Consider the following 18,072-nt stretch of genomic DNA (forward strand, 5'->3'; position numbering starts at 1 on the left):
TCAGTACTGCCCCACCCACAGTGCGGCGCTCCCTCAGTACTGTCCCTCCCAGAGTGCGGCACTCCCCCAGCACTGCCCCTCCGACAGTGCGGCACTCCCTCAGTACCGCCCCTCCGACCGTGCGGCGCTCCCTCAGTCCTGCCCCTCCGACAGTGCGGCGCTCCCTCAGTACCGCCCCTCCGACAGTGCGGCGCTCCCTCAGTACTGTCCCTCTGACAGTGCGGCGCTCCCTCAGTACTGCCCCTCCGACAGTGCGGCGCTCCCTCAGTACTGCCCCTCCGACAGTGCGACGCTCCCTCAGTACTGCCCCTCCGACAGTGCGGCACTCCCTCAGTACTCCCCCTCCGACAGTGCGGCGCTCCCTCAGTACTGCCCCTCCGACAGTGCGGCGCTCCCTCAGTACTGCCCCTCCGACAGTGCGGCCCTCCCTCTGTACTGCCCCTCCGACAGTGCGGCACTCCCTCAGTACTGCCCCTCCGACAGTGCGGCGCTCCCTCAGTACTGCCCCGACAGTGAGGCGCTCCGTCAGTAAAGCCCCTCCGACAGTGCGGAGCTCCCTCAGTACTGCCCCTCCGACAGTGCGGCGCTCCCTCAGTACCGCCCCTCCGACAGTGCCGCGCTCTCTCAGTGCCGCCCCTCCGACAGTACGGCGCTCCCTCAGTACTGCCCCTCCGGTAGTGCGGCGCTCCCTCAGTACCGCCCCTCCGACAGTGCCGCGCTCCCTCAGTACTGCCCCTCCGACCGTGCGGCGCTCCCTCAGTACTGCCCCTCCAACAGTGCGACGCTCCCTCAGTACTGCTCCTCTGACAGTGCGGCACTCCCTCAGTACTGCCCCTCCGACAGTGCGGCGGTCCCTCAGTACTGCCCCTCCGACAGTGCGGCGCTCCCTCAGTGCTGCCCCTCCGACAGTGCGGCGCTCCCTCAGTACTGCCCCGACAGTGCTGCGCTCCCTCAGTACTGCCCCTCCGACAGTGCGGCGCTCCCTCAGTACTGCCCCGACAGTGCTGCGCACCCTCAGTACTGCCCCTCCGACAGTGCGGCGCTCCCTCAGTACCGCCCCTCTGACAGTGCGGCGCTCCCTCAGTACCGCCCCTCCGACAGTGCGGCGCTACCTCAGTACCGCCCCTCCGACAGTGCGGCACTCCCTCAGTACCGCCCCTCCGACAGTGCGGCACTCCCTCAGTACCGCCCCTCCGACAGTGCGGCGCTCCCTCAGTACTGCCCCACCCACAGTGCGGCGCTCCCTCAGTACTGTCCCTCCCAGAGTGCGGCACTCCCCCAGCACTGCCCCTCCGACAGTGCGGCACTCCCTCAGTACCGCCCCTCCGACCGTGCGGCGCTCCCTCAGTCCTGCCCCTCCGACAGTGCGGCGCTCCCTCAGTACCGCCCCTCCGACAGTGCGGCGCTCCCTCAGTACTGTCCCTCTGACAGTGCGGCGCTCCCTCAGTACTGCCCCTCCGACAGTGCGGCGCTCCCTCAGTACTGTCCCTCTGACAGTGCGGCGCTCCCTCAGTACTGCCCCTCCGACAGTGCGGCGCTCCCTCAGTACTGCCCCTCCGACAGTGCGACGCTCCCTCAGTACTGCCCCTCCGACAGTGCGGCACTCCCTCAGTACTCCCCCTCCGACAGTGCGGCGCTCCCTCAGTACTGCCCCGACAGTGAGGCGCTCCGTCAGTAAAGCCCCTCCGACAGTGCGGAGCTCCCTCAGTACTGCCCCTCCGACAGTGCGGCGCTCCCTCGGTACCGCCCCTCCGACAGTGCCGCGCTCCCTCAGTGCCGCCCCACCGACAGTGTGGCGCTCCCTCAGTACTGCCCCTCCGACAGTGCAGCGCTCCCTCAGGACTGCCCCACCGACAATGCGGCGCTCCCTCAGTACCGCCCCTCCGACAGTGCGGCGCTCCCTCAGTACCGCGCCTCCGACAGTGCAGCGCTCCCTCAGTACTGCACCTCCGACAGTGCGGCGCTCCCTCAGTACTGCCCCTCCGACAGTGCGGCGCTCCCTCAGTACTGCCCCTCCGACAGTGCGGCGCTCCCTCAGTACTGCCCCTCCGACAGTGCGGCCCTCCCTCTGTACTGCCCCTCTGACAGTGCGGCCCTCCCTCAGTACTGCCCCTCCGACAGTGCGGCGCTCCCTCAGTACTGCCCCGACAGTGAGGCGCTCCGTCAGTAAAGCCCCTCCGACAGTGCGGAGCTCCCTCAGTACTGCCCCTCCGACAGTGCGGCGCTCCCTCAGTACCGCCCCTCCGACAGTGCCGCGCTCCCTCAGTGCCGCCCCTCCGACAGTACGGCGCTCCCTCAGTACTGCCCCTCCGGTAGTGCGGCGCTCCCTCAGTACCCGCCCCTCCGACAGTGCCGCGCTCCCTCAGTACTGCCCCTCCGACCGTGCGGCGCTCCCTCAGTACTGCCCCTCCAACAGTGCGACGCTCCCTCAGTACTGCTCCTCTGACAGTGCGGCACTCCCTCAGTACTGCCCCTCCGACAGTGCGGCGGTCCCTCAGTACTGCCCTTCCGACAGTGCGGCGCTCCCTCAGTGGTGCCCCTCCGACAGTGCGGCGCTCCCTCAGTACTGCCCCAACAGTGCTGCGCTCCCTCAGTACTGCCCCCCCGACAGTGCGGCGCTCCCTCAGTACTGCCCCGACAGTGCTGCGCACCCTCAGTACTGCCCCTCCGAAAGGGCGGCACGCCCTCAGTACCCGCCCCTCCGACAGTACGGCGCTCCCTCAGTACCGCCCCTCCGACAGTACGGCACTCCGTCAGCACCGCCCCTCCGACAGTGCGGCGCTCCCTCAGTACTGCCCCTCCCACAGTGCGGCGCTCCGTCAGTGCTGCCCCTCCGACAGTGCAGCGCTCCCTCAGTACTGCCCCTCCGACAGTGCGGCGCTCCCTCAGTACTGCCCCTCCGACAGTGTGGCGCTCCCTCAGTACCGCCCCGACAGTGAGGCGCTCCCTCAGTACCACCCCTCCGACAGTGCGGCGCTCCCTCAGTACTGCCCCTCTGACAGTGTGGCCCGCCCTCAGTACTGCCCCTCCGACAGTGCAGCGCTCCCTCAGTACCGCCCCGACAGTGCAGCGCTCCCTCAGTACCGCCCCTCCGACAGTGCGGCGGTCCCTCAGTACTGCCTCTCTGACAGTGCGGCGCTCCCTCAGTACTGCCCCTTCCACAGTGCGGCGCTCCGTCAGTACTGCCCCTCCGACAGTGCGGCGCTCCCTCAGTACTGCCCCTCCGGCAGTGCGGCGCTCCCTCAGTACCGCCCCTCCGACAGTGCGGCTCTCCCTCAGTACTGCCCCTCCGACAGTGCGGCCCTCCCTCAGTACTGCAGCTCCGACAGTGCGGTGCTCCGTCAGTAATGCCCCTCCGACAGTGCAGCGCTCCCTCAGTACTGCCCGTCCGACAGTGCGGCGCTCCCTCAGTACCCGCCCCTCCGACAGTGCGGCGCTCCCTCAGTACTGCCCCTCCGACAGTGCGGCGCTCCCTCAGGACCGCCCCTCCGACAGTGCCGCGCTCCCTCAGTACCGCCCCTCCGACAGTGCGGCGCTCCCTCAGTACTGCCCCTCCGACAGTGCGGCGCTCCCTCAGTACTGCCCCTCCGACAGTGCGGCGCTCCCTCAGTACCGCCCCTCCGACAGTGCGGCGCTCCCTCAGTACCGCCCCTCCGACAGTGCGGCGCTCCCTCATTACCGCCCTCCGACAGTGCGGCGCTCCCTCAGTACCGCCCCTCCGACAGTGCGGCGCTCCCTCAGCACTGCCCCTCCGACACTGCGGAGCTCCCTCAGTACTGCCCCTCCGACAGTGCGGTGCTCCCTCATTACTGCCCCGACAGTGCGGCGCTCCCTCAGTAAAGCCCCTCCGACAGTGCTAAGCTCCCTCAGTACTGCAATTCCGACAGTGCGGCGCTCCCTCAGGTCTGCCCCTCCGACAGTGCGGCGCTCCCTCAGTACCGCCTCTCCGACAGTGCGGCGCTCCCTCAGTACCGCCCCTCTGACAGTGCGTCGCTCCCTCAGGACTGCCCCTCCGACAGTGCGGCCCTCCCTCAGTACTGCCCCTCCGACAGTGCGGCACTCCCTCAGTACTGCCCCTCCGACAGTGCGGCCCTCCCTCAGTACTGCCCCTCCGACAATGCGGCGCTCCCTCAGTACTGCCCCGACAGTGAGGCGCTCCGTCAGTAAAGCCCCTCCGACAGTGCGGCGCTCCCTCAGTACCGCCCCTCCGACAGTGCCGCGCTCCCTCAGTGCCGCCCCTCCGACAGTACGGCGCTCCCTCAGTACTGCCCCTCCGGTAGTGCGGCGCTCCCTCAGTACCGCCCCTCCGACAGTGCCGCGCTCCCTCAGTACCGCCGCTCCGACAGTGCGGCACTCCCTCAGTACCCGCCCCTCCGACAGTGCGGCGCTCCCTCAGTACTGCCCCTCCAACAGTGCGACGCTCCCTCAGTATTGCCCCTCTGACAGTGCGGCCCTCCCTCAGTGCCGCCCCTCCGACAGTGCGGCGCTCCCTCAGTACCGCCCCTCCGACAGTGCGGCGCTACCTCAGTACCGCCCCTCCGACAGTGCGGCACTCCCTCAGTACTGCCTCTCTGACAGTGCGGTGCTCCCTCAGTACTGCCCCACCCACAGTGCTGCGCTCCCTCAGTACTGCCCTTCCCACAGTGTGGCGCTCCCTCAGTACTGTCCCTCCGACAGTGCGGCGCTCCCTCAGTACTGTCCCTCTGACAGTGCGGCGCTCCCTCAGTACTGCCCCTCCGACAGTGCGGCGCTCCCTCAGTACTGCCCCTCCGACAGTGCGACGCTCCCTCAGTACTGCCCCTCCGACAGTGCGGCACTCCCTCAGTACTCCCCCTCCGACAGTGCGGCGCTCCCTCAGTACTGCCCCGACAGTGAGGCGCTCCGTCAGTAAAGCCCCTCCGACAGTGCGGAGCTCCCTCAGTACTGCCCCTCCGACAGTGCGGCGCTCCCTCGGTACCGCCCCTCCGACAGTGCCGCGCTCCCTCAGTGCCGCCCCACCGACAGTGTGGCGCTCCCTCAGTACTGCCCCTCCGACAGTGCAGCGCTCCCTCAGGACTGCCCCACCGACAGTGCGGCGCTCCCTCAGTACCGCCCCTCCGACAGTGCGGCGCTCCCTCAGTACCGCGCCTCCGACAGTGCAGCGCTCCCTCAGTACTGCACCTCCGACAGTGCGGCGCTCCCTCAGTACTGCCCCTCCGACAGTGCGGCGCTCCCTCAGTACTGCCCCTCCGACAGTGCGGCGCTCCCTCAGTACTGCCCCTCCGACAGTGCGGCCCTCGCTCTGTACTGCCCCTCTGACAGTGCGGCACTCCCTCAGTACTGCCCCTCCGACAGTGCGGCGCTCCCTCAGTACTGCCCCGACAGTGAGGCGCTCCGTCAGTAAAGCCCCTCCGACAGTGCGGAGCTCCCTCAGTACTGCCCCTCCGACAGTGCGGCGCTCCCTCAGTACCGCCCCTCCGACAGTGCCGCGCTCCCTCAGTGCCGCCCCTCCGACAGTACGGCGCTCCCTCAGTACTGCCCCTCCGGTAGTGCGGCGCTCCCTCAGTACCGCCCCTCCGACAGTGCCGCGCTCCCTCAGTACTGCCCCTCCGACCGTGCGGCGCTCCCTCAGTACTGCCCCTCCAACAGTGCGACGCTCCCTCAGTACTGCTCCTCTGACAGTGCGGCACTCCCTCAGTACTGCCCCTCCGACAGTGCGGCGGTCCCTCAGTACTGCCCCTCCGACAGTGCGGCGCTCCCTCAGTGGTGCCCCTCCGACAGTGCGGCGCTCCCTCAGTACTGCCCCAACAGTGCTGCGCTCCCTCAGTACTGCCCCTCCGACAGTGCGGCGCTCCCTCAGTACTGCCCCGACAGTGCTGCGCACCCTCAGTACTGCCCCTCCGAAAGGGCGGCACGCCCTCAGTACCGCCCCTCCGACAGTACGGCGCTCCCTCAGTACCGCCCCTCCGACAGTACGGCACTCCGTCAGCACCGCCCCTCCGACAGTGCGGCGCTCCCTCAGTACTGCCCCTCCCACAGTGCGGCGCTCCGTCAGTGCTGCCCCTCCGACAGTGCAGCGCTCCCTCAGTACTGCCCCTCCGACAGTGCGGCGCTCCCTCAGTACTGCCCCTCCGACAGTGTGGCGCTCCCTCAGTACCGCCCCGACAGTGAGGCGCTCCCTCAGTACCACCCCTCCGACAGTGCGGCGCTCCCTCAGTACTGCCCCTCTGACAGTGTGGCCCGCCCTCAGTACTGCCCCTCCGACAGTGCAGCGCTCCCTCAGTACCGCCCCGACAGTGCAGCGCTCCCTCAGTACCGCCCCTCCGACAGTGCGGCGGTCCCTCAGTACTGCCTCTCTGACAGTGCGGCGCTCCCTCAGTACTGCCCCTTCCACAGTGCGGCGCTCCGTCAGTACTGCCCCTCCGACAGTGCGGCGCTCCCTCAGTACTGCCCCTCCGGCAGTGCGGCGCTCCCTCAGTACCGCCCCTCCGACAGTGCGGCTCTCCCTCAGTACTGCCCCTCCGACAGTGCGGCCCTCCCTCAGTACTGCAGCTCCGACAGTGCGGTGCTCCGTCAGTAATGCCCCTCCGACAGTGCAGCGCTCCCTCAGTACTGCCCGTCCGACAGTGCGGCGCTCCCTCAGTACCGCCCCTCCGACAGTGCGGCGCTCCCTCAGTACTGCCCCTCCGACAGTGCGGCGCTCCCTCAGTACCGCCCCTCCGACAGTGCCGCGCTCCCTCAGTACCGCCCCTCCGACAGTGCGGCGCTCCCTCAGTACTGCCCCTCCGACAGTGCGGCGCTCCCTCAGTACTGCCCCTCCGACAGTGCGGCGCTCCCTCAGTACCGCCCCTCCGACAGTGCGGCGCTCCCTCAGTACCGCCCCTCCGACAGTGCGGCGCTCCCTCATTACCGCCCTCCGACAGTGCGGCGCTCCCTCAGTACCGCCCCTCCGACAGTGCGGCGCTCCCTCAGCACTGCCCCTCCGACACTGCGGAGCTCCCTCAGTACTGCCCCTCCGACAGTGCGGTGCTCCCTCATTACTGCCCCGACAGTGCGGCGCTCCCTCAGTAAAGCCCCTCCGACAGTGCTAAGCTCCCTCAGTACTGCAATTCCGACAGTGCGGCGCTCCCTCAGGACTGCCCCTCCGACAGTGCGGCGCTCCCTCAGTACCGCCTCTCCGACAGTGCGGCGCTCCCTCAGTACCGCCCCTCCGACAGTGCGTCGCTCCCTCAGTACTGCCCCTCCGACAGTGCAGCGCTCCCTCAGTACCGCCCCTCTGACAGTGCGCCGCTCCCTCAGTACTGCCCCTCCGACGGTGCGGCGCTCCCTCAGTACTGCCCCTCCGACAGTGCGGCGCTCCCTCAGTACTGCCCCGAGAGTGAGGCGCTCCGTCAGTAAAGCCCCTCCGACAGTGCGGAGCTCCCTCAGGACTGCCTCTCCGACAGTGCGGCCCTCCCTCAGTACTGCCCCTCCGACAGTGCGGCACTCCCTCAGTACTGCCCCTCCGACAGTGCGGCCCTCCCTCAGTACTGCCCCTCCGACAATGCGGCGCTCCCTCAGTACTGCCCCGACAGTGAGGCGCTCCGTCAGTAAAGCCCCTCCGACAGTGCGGCGCTCCCTCAGTACCGCCCCTCCGACAGTGCCGCGCTCCCTCAGTGCCGCCCCTCCCACAGTACGGCGCTCCCTCAGTACTGCCCCTCCGGTAGTGCGGCGCTCCCTCAGTACCGCCCCTCCGACAGTGCCGCGCTCCCTCAGTACCGCCCCTCCGACAGTGCGGCACTCCCTCAGTACCGCCCCTCCGACAGTGCGGCGCTCCCTCAGTACTGCCCCTCCAACAGTGCGACGCTCCCTCAGTATTGCCCCTCTGACAGTGCGGCCCTCCCTCAGTGCCGCCCCTCCGACAGTGCGGCGCTCCCTCAGTACCGCCCCTCCGACAGTGCGGCGCTACCTCAGCACCGCCCCTCCGACAGTGCGGCACTCCCTCAGTACTGCCTCTCTGACAGTGCGGTGCTCCCTCAGTACTGCCCCACCCACAGTGCTGCGCTCCCTCAGTACTGCCCTTCCCACAGTGTGGCGCTCCCTCAGTACTGTCCCTCCCAGAGTGCGGCGCTCCCTCAGTACTGCCCCTCCGGCTTTGCGGCGCTCCCTCAGTACCGCCCCTCCGACAGTGCGGCGCTCCCTCAGTACTGCCCCTCCGACCGTGCGGCGCTCCCTCAGTACTGCCCCGAGAGTGAGGCGCTCCGTCAGTAAAGCCCCTCCGACAGTGCGGAGCTCCCTCAGGACTGCCCCTCCGACAGTGCGGCCCTCCCTCAGTACTGCCCCTCCGACAGTGCGGCACTCCCTCAGTACTGCCCCTCCGACAGTGCGGCCCTCCCTCAGTACTGCCCCTCCGACAGTGCGGCGCTCCCTCAGTACTGCCCCAACAGTGAGGCGCTCCGTCAGTAAAGCCCCTCCGACAGTGCGGCGCTCCCTCAGTACCGCCCCTCCGACAGTGCCGCGCTCCCTCAGTGCCGCCCCTCCGACAGTACGGCGCTCCCTCAGTACTGCCCCTCCAGTAGTGCGGCGCTCCCTCAGTACCGCCCCTCCGACAGTGCCGCGCTCCCTCAGTACCGCCCCTCCGACAGTGCGGCGCTCCCTCAGTACCGCCCCTCCGACAGTGCGGCGCTCCCTCAGTACTGCCCCTCCGACAGTGCGGCGCTCCCTCAGTACTGCCCCTCCGATAGTGCGGCGCTCCCTCAGTACCGCCCCTCCGACAGTGCCGCGCTCCCTCAGTACCGCCCCTCCGACAGTGCGGCGCTCCCTCAGTACTGCCCCTCCGACAGTGCGGCGCTCCCTCAGTCCCGCCCCTCCGACAGTGCGGCGCTCCCTCAGTACCGCCCCTCCGACAGTGTGGCGCTCCCTCAGTACCGTCCCTCCGACAGTGCGGCGCTCGCTCAGTACCGCCCCTCCAACAGTGCGGCGCTCCCTCAGTACTGCCCCTCCGACAGTGCGGAGCTCCCTCAGTACTGCCCTTCCGGCAGTGCGGCGCTCCCTCAGTACTGCCCCTCTGAAAGAGCGGCGCTCCCTCAGTACTGCGCCTCCGACAGTGCGGCGCTCCCTCAGTACTGCCCCTCCGACAGTGCTGCGCACTCTCAGTACAGTCCCTCCGACAGTGCGGCGCTCCCTCAGTACCGCCCCTCCGACAGTGCGGCGCTCCCTCAGTGCTGCCCCTCCGACAGTGCGGCGCTCCCTCAGTACTGCCCCTCCGACAGTGCGGCGCTGCCTCAGTACTGCCCCTCCGACAGTGCGGTGCTCCCTCAGTACCGCCCCTCCGACAGTGCGGCGCTCCCTCAGTACTGCCCCTCCGACAGTGCGGCGCTCCCTCAGTACTGCCCCTCCGACAGTGCGGCGCTCCCTCAGTGCTTCCCATCCGACAGTGCGGCGCTCCCTCAGTACTGCCCCTCCGACAGTGCGGCGCTCCCTCAGTACTGCCCCTCCGACAGTGCGGCGCTCCCTCAGTACTGCCCCTCCGACAGTGCGGCGCTCCCTCAGTACTGCCCATCCGACAGTGCGGCGCTCCCTCAGTACTGCCCCTCCGACAGTGCGGCGCTCCCTCAGTACTGCCCCTCCGACAGTGCGCGCTCCCTCAGTACCGCCCCTCCGACAGTGCGGCGCTCCCTCAGTACCGCCCCTCCGACAGTGAGGCGCTCCCTCAGTACCGCCCCTCCGACAGTGCGGTGCTCCCTCAGTACTGCCCTTCCGGCAGTGCGGCGCTCCCTCAGTACCGCCCCTCCGACAGTGCGGTGCTCCCTCAGTACCGCCCCTCCGACAGTGCGGCGCTCCCTCAGTACTGCCCCTCCGACAGTGCGGCGCTCCCTCAGTACTGCCCCTCCGACAGTGCGGTGCTGCCTCAGTACTGCCCCTCCGACAGTGCGGCGCTCCCTCAGTACCGCCCCTCCGACGCTCCCTCAGTACTGCCCCTCCGACAGTGCGGCGCTCCCTCAGTACTGCCCCTCCAACAGTGCGACGCTCCCTCAGTACTGCCCCTCCGACAGTGCGGCCCTCCTTCAGTACTGCCCTTCCGACAATGCGGCGCTCCCTCAGTGCCGCCCCTCCGACAGTGCGGCGCTCCCTCAGTACTGCCCCTCCGACAGTGCGGCGCTCCCTCAGTACTGCCCCTCCGACAGTGCGGCGCTCCCTCAGTTCTGCCCCTCCGACAGTGCTGCGCTCCCTCAGTACTGCCCCTCCGACAGTGCGGCGCTCGCTCAGTACCGCCCCTCCAACAGTGCGGCGCTCCCTCAGTACTGCCCCTCCAACAGTGCGGCGCTCCCTCAGTACTGCCCTTCCAACAGTGCGGCGCTCCCTCATTACCGCCCCTCCAACAGTGCGGCCCTCCCTCAGTACTGCCCTTCCGACAATGCGGCGCTCCCTCAGTACCGCCCCTCCGACAGTGCGGCGCTCCTTCAGTATTGCCCCTCCGACAGTGCTGCGCACCCTCAGTACAGTCCCTCCGACAGTGCGGCGCTCCCTCAGTACCGCCCCTCCGACAGTGCGGCGCTCCCTCAGTACTGCCTACCCGACAGTGCGGCGCTCCCTCAGTAAAGCCAGTCCGACATTGCGGGGCTCCCTCAGTACTGCCCCTCCGACAGTGCGGCGCTCCATCAGTACTGCCCCTCCGACAGTGCGGCGCTCCCTCAGTAAAGCCAGTCCGACATTGCGGGGCTCCCTCAGTACTGCCCCTCCGACAGTGCGGCGCTGCCTCAGTACTGCCCCTCCGACAGTGCGGCGCTCCCTCAGTAGCGCCACTCCGACAGTGCGGCGCTCCCTCAGTACTGCCACTCCGACAGTGCGGCGCTCCCTCAGTACTGCCCCTCCGACAGTGCGGCGCTCCCTCAGTACTGCCCCTCCGACAGTGCGGCGCTCCCTCAGTACTGCCCATCCGACAGTGCAGCGCTCCCTCAGTACTGCCCCTCCGACAGTGCAGCGCTCCCTCAGTACCGCCCCTCCGACAGTGCGGCGCTCCCTCAGTACTGCCTACCCGACAGTGCGGCGCTCCCTCAGTAAAGCCAGTCCGACATTGCGGGGCTCCCTCAGTACTGCCCCTCCGACAGTGCGGCGCTCCATCAGTACTGCCCCTCCGACAGTGCGGCGCTCCCTCAGTAAAGCCAGTCCGACATTGCGGGGCTCCCTCAGTACTGCCCCTCCGACAGTGCGGCGCTGCCTCAGTACTGCCCCTCCGACAGTGCGGCGCTCCCTCAGTACCGCCACTCCGACAGTGCGGCGCTCCCTCAGTACTGCCACTCCGACAGTGCGGCGCTCCCTCAGTACTGCCCCTCCGACAGTGCGGCGCTCCCTCAGTACTGCCCCTCCGACAGTGCGGCGCTCCCTCAGTACTGCCCATCCGACAGTGCAGCGCTCCCTCAGTACTGCCCCTCCGACAGTGCAGCGCTCCCTCAGTACCGCCCCTCCGACAGTGCGGCGCTCCCTCAGTACCGCCCCTCCGACAAGTGAGGCGCTCCCTCAGTACCGCCCCTCCGACAGTGCGGTGGTCCCTCAGTACTGCCCCTCTGACAGTGCGGTGCTCCCTCAGTACTGCCCTTCCGGCAGTGCGGCGCTCCCTCATTACCGCCCCTCCGACAGCGCGGCGCTCCCTCAGTACTGCCCCTCTGAAAGTGCGGCGCTCCCTCAGTACTGCCCCTCCGACAGTGCGGCGCTCCCTCAGTACTGCCCCTCCGACAGTGCTGCGCACCCTCAGTACAGTCCCTCCGACAGTGCGGCGCTCCCTCAGTACCGCCCCTCCGACAGTGCGGCGCTCCCTCAGTACTGCCCCTCCGACAGTGCAGCGCTCCCTCAGTACCGCCCCTCCGACAGTGCGGCGCTCCCTCAGTAAAGCCAGTCCGACATTGCGGAGCTCCCTCAGTACTGCCCCTCCGACAGTGCGGCGGTCCCTCAGTACTGCCCCTCCGACAGTGCTGCGCAGCCTCAGTACAGTCCCTCCGACAGTGCGGCGCTCCCTCAGTACCGCCCCTCCGACAGTGCGGCGCTCCCTCAGTAAAGCCAGTCCGACATTGCGGAGCTCCCTCAGTACTGCCCCTCCGACAGTGCGGCGCTCCCTCAGTACCACCCCACCGACAGTGAGGCGCTCCCTCAGTACCGCCCCTCCGACACTGTGGCGCTCCCTCAGTACTGCCCTCCGACAGTGCGGCGCTCGCTCAGTACCGCCCCTCCAACAGTGCGGCGCTCCCTCAGTACTGCCCCTCCGACAGTGCGGAGCTCCCTCAGTACTGCCCTTCAGGCAGTGCGGCGCTCCCTCATTACAGCCCCTCCGACAGTGCGGCGCTCCCTCAGTACTGCCCCTCTGAAAGTGCGGCGCTCCCTCAGTACTGCCCCTCCGACAGTGCGGCGCTCCCTCAGTACTGCCCCTCCGACAGTGCTGCGCACCCTCAGTACAGTCCCTCCGACAGTGCGGCGCTCCCTCAGTACCGCCCCTCCGACAGTGCGGCGCTCCCTCAGTACTGCCCACCCGACAGTGCGGCGCTCCCTCAGTAAAGCCAGTCCGACATTGCGGGGCTCCCTCAGTACTGCCCCTCCGACAGTGCGGCGCTCTCTCAGTACTGCCCCTCCGACAGTGCGGCGCTCCCTCAGTACCGCGACTCCGACCGTGCGGCGCTCCCTCAGTACTGCCCTTCCCACAGTGCGGCGCTACCTCAGTACTGCCCCTCCGACCGTGCGGCGCTCCCTCAGTACTGCCCCTCCAACAGTGCGGCGCTCCCTCAGTACTGCTCCTCTGACAGTGCGGCACTCCCTCAGTACTGCCCCTCCGACAGTGCGGCGGTCCCTCAGTACTGCCCCTCCGACAGTGCGGCGCTCGCTCAGTGCTGCCCCTCCGACATTGCGGCGCTCCGTCAGTACTGCCCCTCCAACAGTGCGGCGCTCCCTCAGTACCGCCCCTCCGACAGTGCGGCACTCCCTCAGTACTGCCCCTCCGACAGTGCGGCGCTCCCTCAGCACTGCCCCTCCGACAGTGCTGCGCTCCCCGAGTACTGCCCCTCCGACAGTGCGGCGCTCCCTCAGTACCGCCCCTCCGACATTGCGGCGCTCCCTCAGTACTGCCCCTCCGACAGTGCGGCACTCCCTCAGTAAAGCCAGTCCGACATTGCGGAGCTCCCTCAGTACTGCCTCTCTGACAGTGCGGCCCTCCCTCAGTACTGCCCCTCCGACAGTGCGGCGCTCCCTCAGTACTGCCCCCCCGACAGTGCGGCGCTCCCTCAGTACAGCCCGTCCGACAGTGCGGCGCTCCCTCAGTACCGCCTCTCCGACAGTGCGGCGCTCCCTCAGTACCGCCCCTCCGACAGTGCAGCGCTCCCTCAGTACTGCCCCTCCGACAGTGCGGCGCTCCCTCATTACCGCCCTCCGACAGTGCGGCGCTCCCTCAGTCCCGCCCCTCCGACAGTGCGGCGCTCCCTCAGTACCGCCCCTCCGACAGTGTGGCGCTACCTCAGTACCGTCCCTCCGACAGTGCGGCGCTCCCTCAGTACTGCCCCTCCGACAGTGCGGAGCTCCCTCAGTACTGCCCTTCCGGCAGTGCGGCGCTCCCTCATTACCGCCCCTCCGACAGTGCGGCGCTCCCTCAGTACTGCCCCTCTGAAAGTGCGGCGCTCCCTCAGTACTGCCCCTCCGACAGTGCGGCGCTCCCTCAGTACTGCCCCTCCGACAGTGCTGCGCACTCTCAGTACAGTCCCTCCGACAGTGCGGCGCTCCCTCAGTACCGCCCCTCCGACAGTGCGGCGCTCCCTCAGTACTGCCCCTCCGACAGTGCGGCGCTCCCTCAGTAAAGCCAGTCCGACATTGCGGGGCTTCCTCAGTGCTGCCCCTCCGACAGTGCGGCGCTCCCTCAGTACTGCCCCTCCGACAGTGCGGCGCTGCCTCAGTACTGCCCCTCCGACAGTGCGGCGCTCCCTCAGTACCGCCCCTCCGACAGTGCGGCGCTCCCTCAGTACCGCCCCTCCGACAGTGCGGCGCTCCCTCAGTACTGCCCCTCCGACAGTGCGGCGCTCCCTCAGTACTGCCCCTCCGACAGTGCGGCGCTCCCTCAGTACTGCCCATCCGACAGTGCGGCGCTCCCTCAGTACTGCCCCTCCGACAGTGCGGCGCTCCCTCAGTACTGCCCCTCCGACAGTGCGCGCTCCCTCAGTACCGCCCCTCCGACAGTGCGGCGCTCCCTCAGTACCGCCCCTCCGACAGTGAGGCGCTCCCTCAGTACCGCCCCTCCGACAGTGCAGTGGTCCCTCAGTGCTGCCCCTCTGACAGTGCGGTGCTCCCTCAGTACTGCCCTTCCGGCAGTGCGGCGCTCCCTCAGTACCGCCCCTCCGACAGTGCGGTGCTCCCTCAGTACTGCCCCTCCGACAGTGCGGCGCTCCCTCAGTACTGCCCCTCCGACAGTGCGGCGCTCCCTCAGTACTGCCCCTCCGACAGTGCGGTGCTGCCTCAGTACTGCCCCTCCGACAGTGCGGCGCTCCCTCAGTACCGCCCCTCCGACGCTCCCTCAGTACTGCCCCTCCGACAGTGCGGCGCTCCCTCAGTACTGCCCCTCCAACAGTGCGACGCTCCCTCAGTACTGCTCCTCTGACAGTGCGGCACTCCCTCAGTACTGCCTCTCCGACAGTGCGGCGGTCCCTCAGTACTGCCCCTCCGACAGTGCGGCGCTCCCTCAGTGCTGCCCCTCCGACAGTGCGGCGCTCCGTCAGTACTGCCCCTCCGACAGTGCGGCGCTCCCTCAGTACTGCCCTTCCGACAGTGCGGCGCTTCCTCAGTACTGCCCCTCCGACAGTGCGGCGCTCCCTCAGTGCCGCCCCTCTGACAGTGCGGCGCTCCCTCAGTACCGCCCCTCCGACAGTGCGGCGCTCCCTCAGTACTGCCCCTCCGACAGTGCGGCGCTCCCTCAGTACTGCCCCTCTGAAAGTGCGGCGCTCCCTCAGTACTGCCCCTCCGACAGTGCGGCGCTCCCTCAGTACTGCCCCTCCGACAGTGCTGCGCACCCTCAGTACAGTCCCTCCGACAGTGCGGCGCTCCCTCAGTACCGCCCCTCCGACAGTGCGGCGCTCCCTCAGTACTGCCCACCCGACAGTGCGGCGCTCCCTCAGTAAAGCCAGTCCGACATTGCGGGGCTCCCTCAGTACTGCCCCTCCGACAGTGCGGCGCTCTCTCAGTACTGCCCCTCCGACAGTGCGGCGCTCCCTCAGTACCGCCACTCCGACAGCGCGGCGCTCCCTCAGTCCTGCCCCTCTGAAAGTGCGGCGCTCCCTCAGTACTGCCCCTCCGACAGTGCGGCGCTCCCTCAGTACTGCCCCTCCGACAGTGCTGCGCACCCTCAGTACAGTCCCTCCGACAGTGCGGCGCTCCCTCAGTACCGCCCCTCCGACAGTGCGGCGCTCCCTCAGTACTGCCCCTCCGACAGTGCAGCGCTCCCTCAGTACCGCCCCTCCGACAGTGCGGCGCTCCCTCAGTAAAGCCAGTCCGACATTGCGGAGCTCCCTCAGTACTGCCCCTCCGACAGTGCGGCGCTCCCTCAGTACTGCCCCTCCGACAGTGCTGCGCAGCCTCAGTACAGTCCCTCCGACAGTGCGGCGCTCCCTCAGTACCGCCCCTCCGACAGTGCGGCGCTCCCTCAGTAAAGCCAGTCCGACATTGCGGAGCTCCCTCAGTACTGCCCCTCCGACAGTGCGGCGCTCCCTCAGTACCGCCCCACCGACATTGCGGGGCTTCCTCAGTGCTGCCCCTCCGACAGTGCGGCGCTCCCTCAGTACTGCCCCTCCGACAGTGCGGCGCTGCCTCAGTACTGCCCCTCCGACAGTGCGGCGCTCCCTCAGTACCGCCCCTCCGACAGTGCGGCGCTCCCTCAGTACCGCCCCTCCGACAGTGCGGCGCTCCCTCAGTACTGCCCCTCCGACAGTGCGGCGCTCCCTCAGTACTGCCCCTCCGACAGTGCGGCGCTCCCTCAGTACTGCCCATCCGACAGTGCGGCGCTCCCTCAGTACTGCCCCTCCGACAGTGCGGCGCTCCCTCAGTACTGCCCCTCCGACAGTGCGCGCTCCCTCAGTACCGCCCCTCCGACAGTGCGGCGCTCCCTCAGTACCGCCCCTCCGACAGTGAGGCGCTCCCTCAGTACCGCCCCTCCGACAGTGCAGTGGTCCCTCAGTGCTGCCCCTCTGACAGTGCGGTGCTCCCTCAGTACTGCCCTTCCGGCAGTGCGGCGCTCCCTCAGTACCGCCCCTCCGACAGTGCGGTGCTCCCTCAGTACTGCCCCTCCGACAGTGCGGCGCTCCCTCAGTACTGCCCCTCCGACAGTGCGGCGCTCCCTCAGTACTGCCCCTCCGACAGTGCGGTGCTGCCTCAGTACTGCCCCTCCGACAGTGCGGCGCTCCCTCAGTACCGCCCCTCCGACGCTCCCTCAGTACTGCCCCTCCGACAGTGCGGCGCTCCCTCAGTACTGCCCCTCCAACAGTGCGACGCTCCCTCAGTACTGCTCCTCTGACAGTGCGGCACTCCCTCAGTACTGCCCCTCCGACAGTGCGGCGGTCCCTCAGTACTGCCCCTCCGACAGTGCGGCGCTCCCTCAGTGCTGCCCCTCCGACAGTGCGGCGCTCCGTCAGTACTGCCCCTCCGACAGTGCGGCGCTCCCTCAGTACTGCCCTTCCGACAGTGCGGCGCTTCCTCAGTACTGCCCCTCCGACAGTGCGGCGCTCCCTCAGTGCCGCCCCTCTGACAGTGCGGCGCTCCCTCAGTACCGCCCCTCCGACAGTGCGGCGCTCCCTCAGTACTGCCCCTCCGACAGTGCGGCGCTCCCTCAGTACTGCCCCTCTGAAAGTGCGGCGCTCCCTCAGTACTGCCCCTCCGACAGTGCGGCGCTCCCTCAGTACTGCCCCTCCGACAGTGCTGCGCACCCTCAGTACCGCCCCTCCGACAGTGCGGCGCTCCCTCGGTACTGCCCCTCCGACAGTGCGGCGCTCCCTCAGTACTGCCCCTCCGACAGCGCGGCCCTCCCTCAGTACTGCCCCTCCGACAGTGCGGCCCTCCTTCAGTACTGCCCTTCCGACAATGCGGCGCTCCCTCAGTACCGCCCCTCCGACACTCCCTCAGTACTGCCCCTCCGACAGTGCGGCGCTCCCTCAGTACTGCCCCTCCGACAGTGCGGCGCTCCCTCAGCACTGCCCCTCCGACAGTGCTGCGCTCCCTCAGTACTGCCCCTCCGACAGTGCGGCGTTCCCTCAGTACCGCCCCTCCGACAGTGCGGCGCTCCCTCAGTACTGCCCCTCCGACAGTGCGGCCCTCCCTCAGTACTGCCCCTCCGACAGTGCGGCCCTCCCTCAGTACTGCCCTTCCGACAATGCGGCGCTCCCTCAGTACCGCCCCTCCGACAGTGCGGCGCTCCTTCAGTATTGCCCCTCCGACAGTGCGGCGCTCCCTCAGTACTGCCCCTCCGACAGTGCGGCGCTCCCTCAGCACTGCCCCTCCGACAGTGCTGCGCTCCCCGAGTACTGCCCCTCCGACAGTGCGGCGCTCCCTCAGTACCGCCCCTCCGACATTGCGGCGCTCCCTCAGTACTGCCCCTCCGACAGTGCGGCACTCCCTCAGTAAAGCCAGTCCGACATTGCGGAGCTCCCTCAGTACTGCCTCTCTGACAGTGCGGCCCTCCCTCAGTACTGCCCCTCCGACAGTGCGGCGCTCCCTCAGTACTGCCCCCCCGACAGTGCGGCGCTCCCTCAGTACAGCCCGTCCGACAGTGCGGCGCTCCCTCAGTACCGCCTCTCCGACAGTGCGGCGCTCCCTCAGTACCGCCCCTCCGACAGTGCAGCGCTCCCTCAGTACTGCCCCTCCGACAGTGCGGCGCTCCCTCATTACCGCCCTCCGACAGTGCGGCGCTCCCTCAGTCCCGCCCCTCCGACAGTGCGGCGCTCCCTCAGTACCGCCCCTCCGACAGTGTGGCGCTACCTCAGTACCGTCCCTCCGACAGTGCGGCGCTCCCTCAGTACTGCCCCTCCGACAGTGCGGAGCTCCCTCAGTACTGCCCTTCCGGCAGTGCGGCGCTCCCTCATTACCGCCCCTCCGACAGTG

At 68.7% G+C, this 18,072-nt stretch overlaps 1 protein-coding gene across 4 annotated transcripts in view; it reads right to left on the reverse strand.

The window, feature by feature from the left end:
• LOC147097215 (cyclic AMP-dependent transcription factor ATF-1-like) overlaps window positions 1–18,072 on the reverse strand; it is a 96,082-nt gene that overhangs the window by 65,303 nt on the left and 12,707 nt on the right. Inside the window, exon 1 of one of the 4 annotated variants that reach the window (XM_085973103.1) lies at window positions 10,535–10,727. The exons of the other annotated variants lie outside the window; for them this stretch is intronic. Within the exon in view, the coding sequence (XP_085829229.1) occupies window positions 10,535–10,620 (86 nt within the window). The 5' untranslated portion in view covers window positions 10,621–10,727. Of the gene's footprint in view, window positions 1–10,534; window positions 10,728–18,072 lie in introns of those variants that run through there. 4 annotated transcript variants of the gene reach the window in all.

The sequence above is a fragment of the Somniosus microcephalus genome, chromosome 33 (assembly GCF_052327205.1).
Source record: "Somniosus microcephalus isolate GS21.2 chromosome 33, FLI_Smic_1.0, whole genome shotgun sequence".
In the NCBI taxonomy this organism is placed as follows: domain Eukaryota; kingdom Metazoa; phylum Chordata; class Chondrichthyes; order Squaliformes; family Somniosidae; genus Somniosus; species Somniosus microcephalus.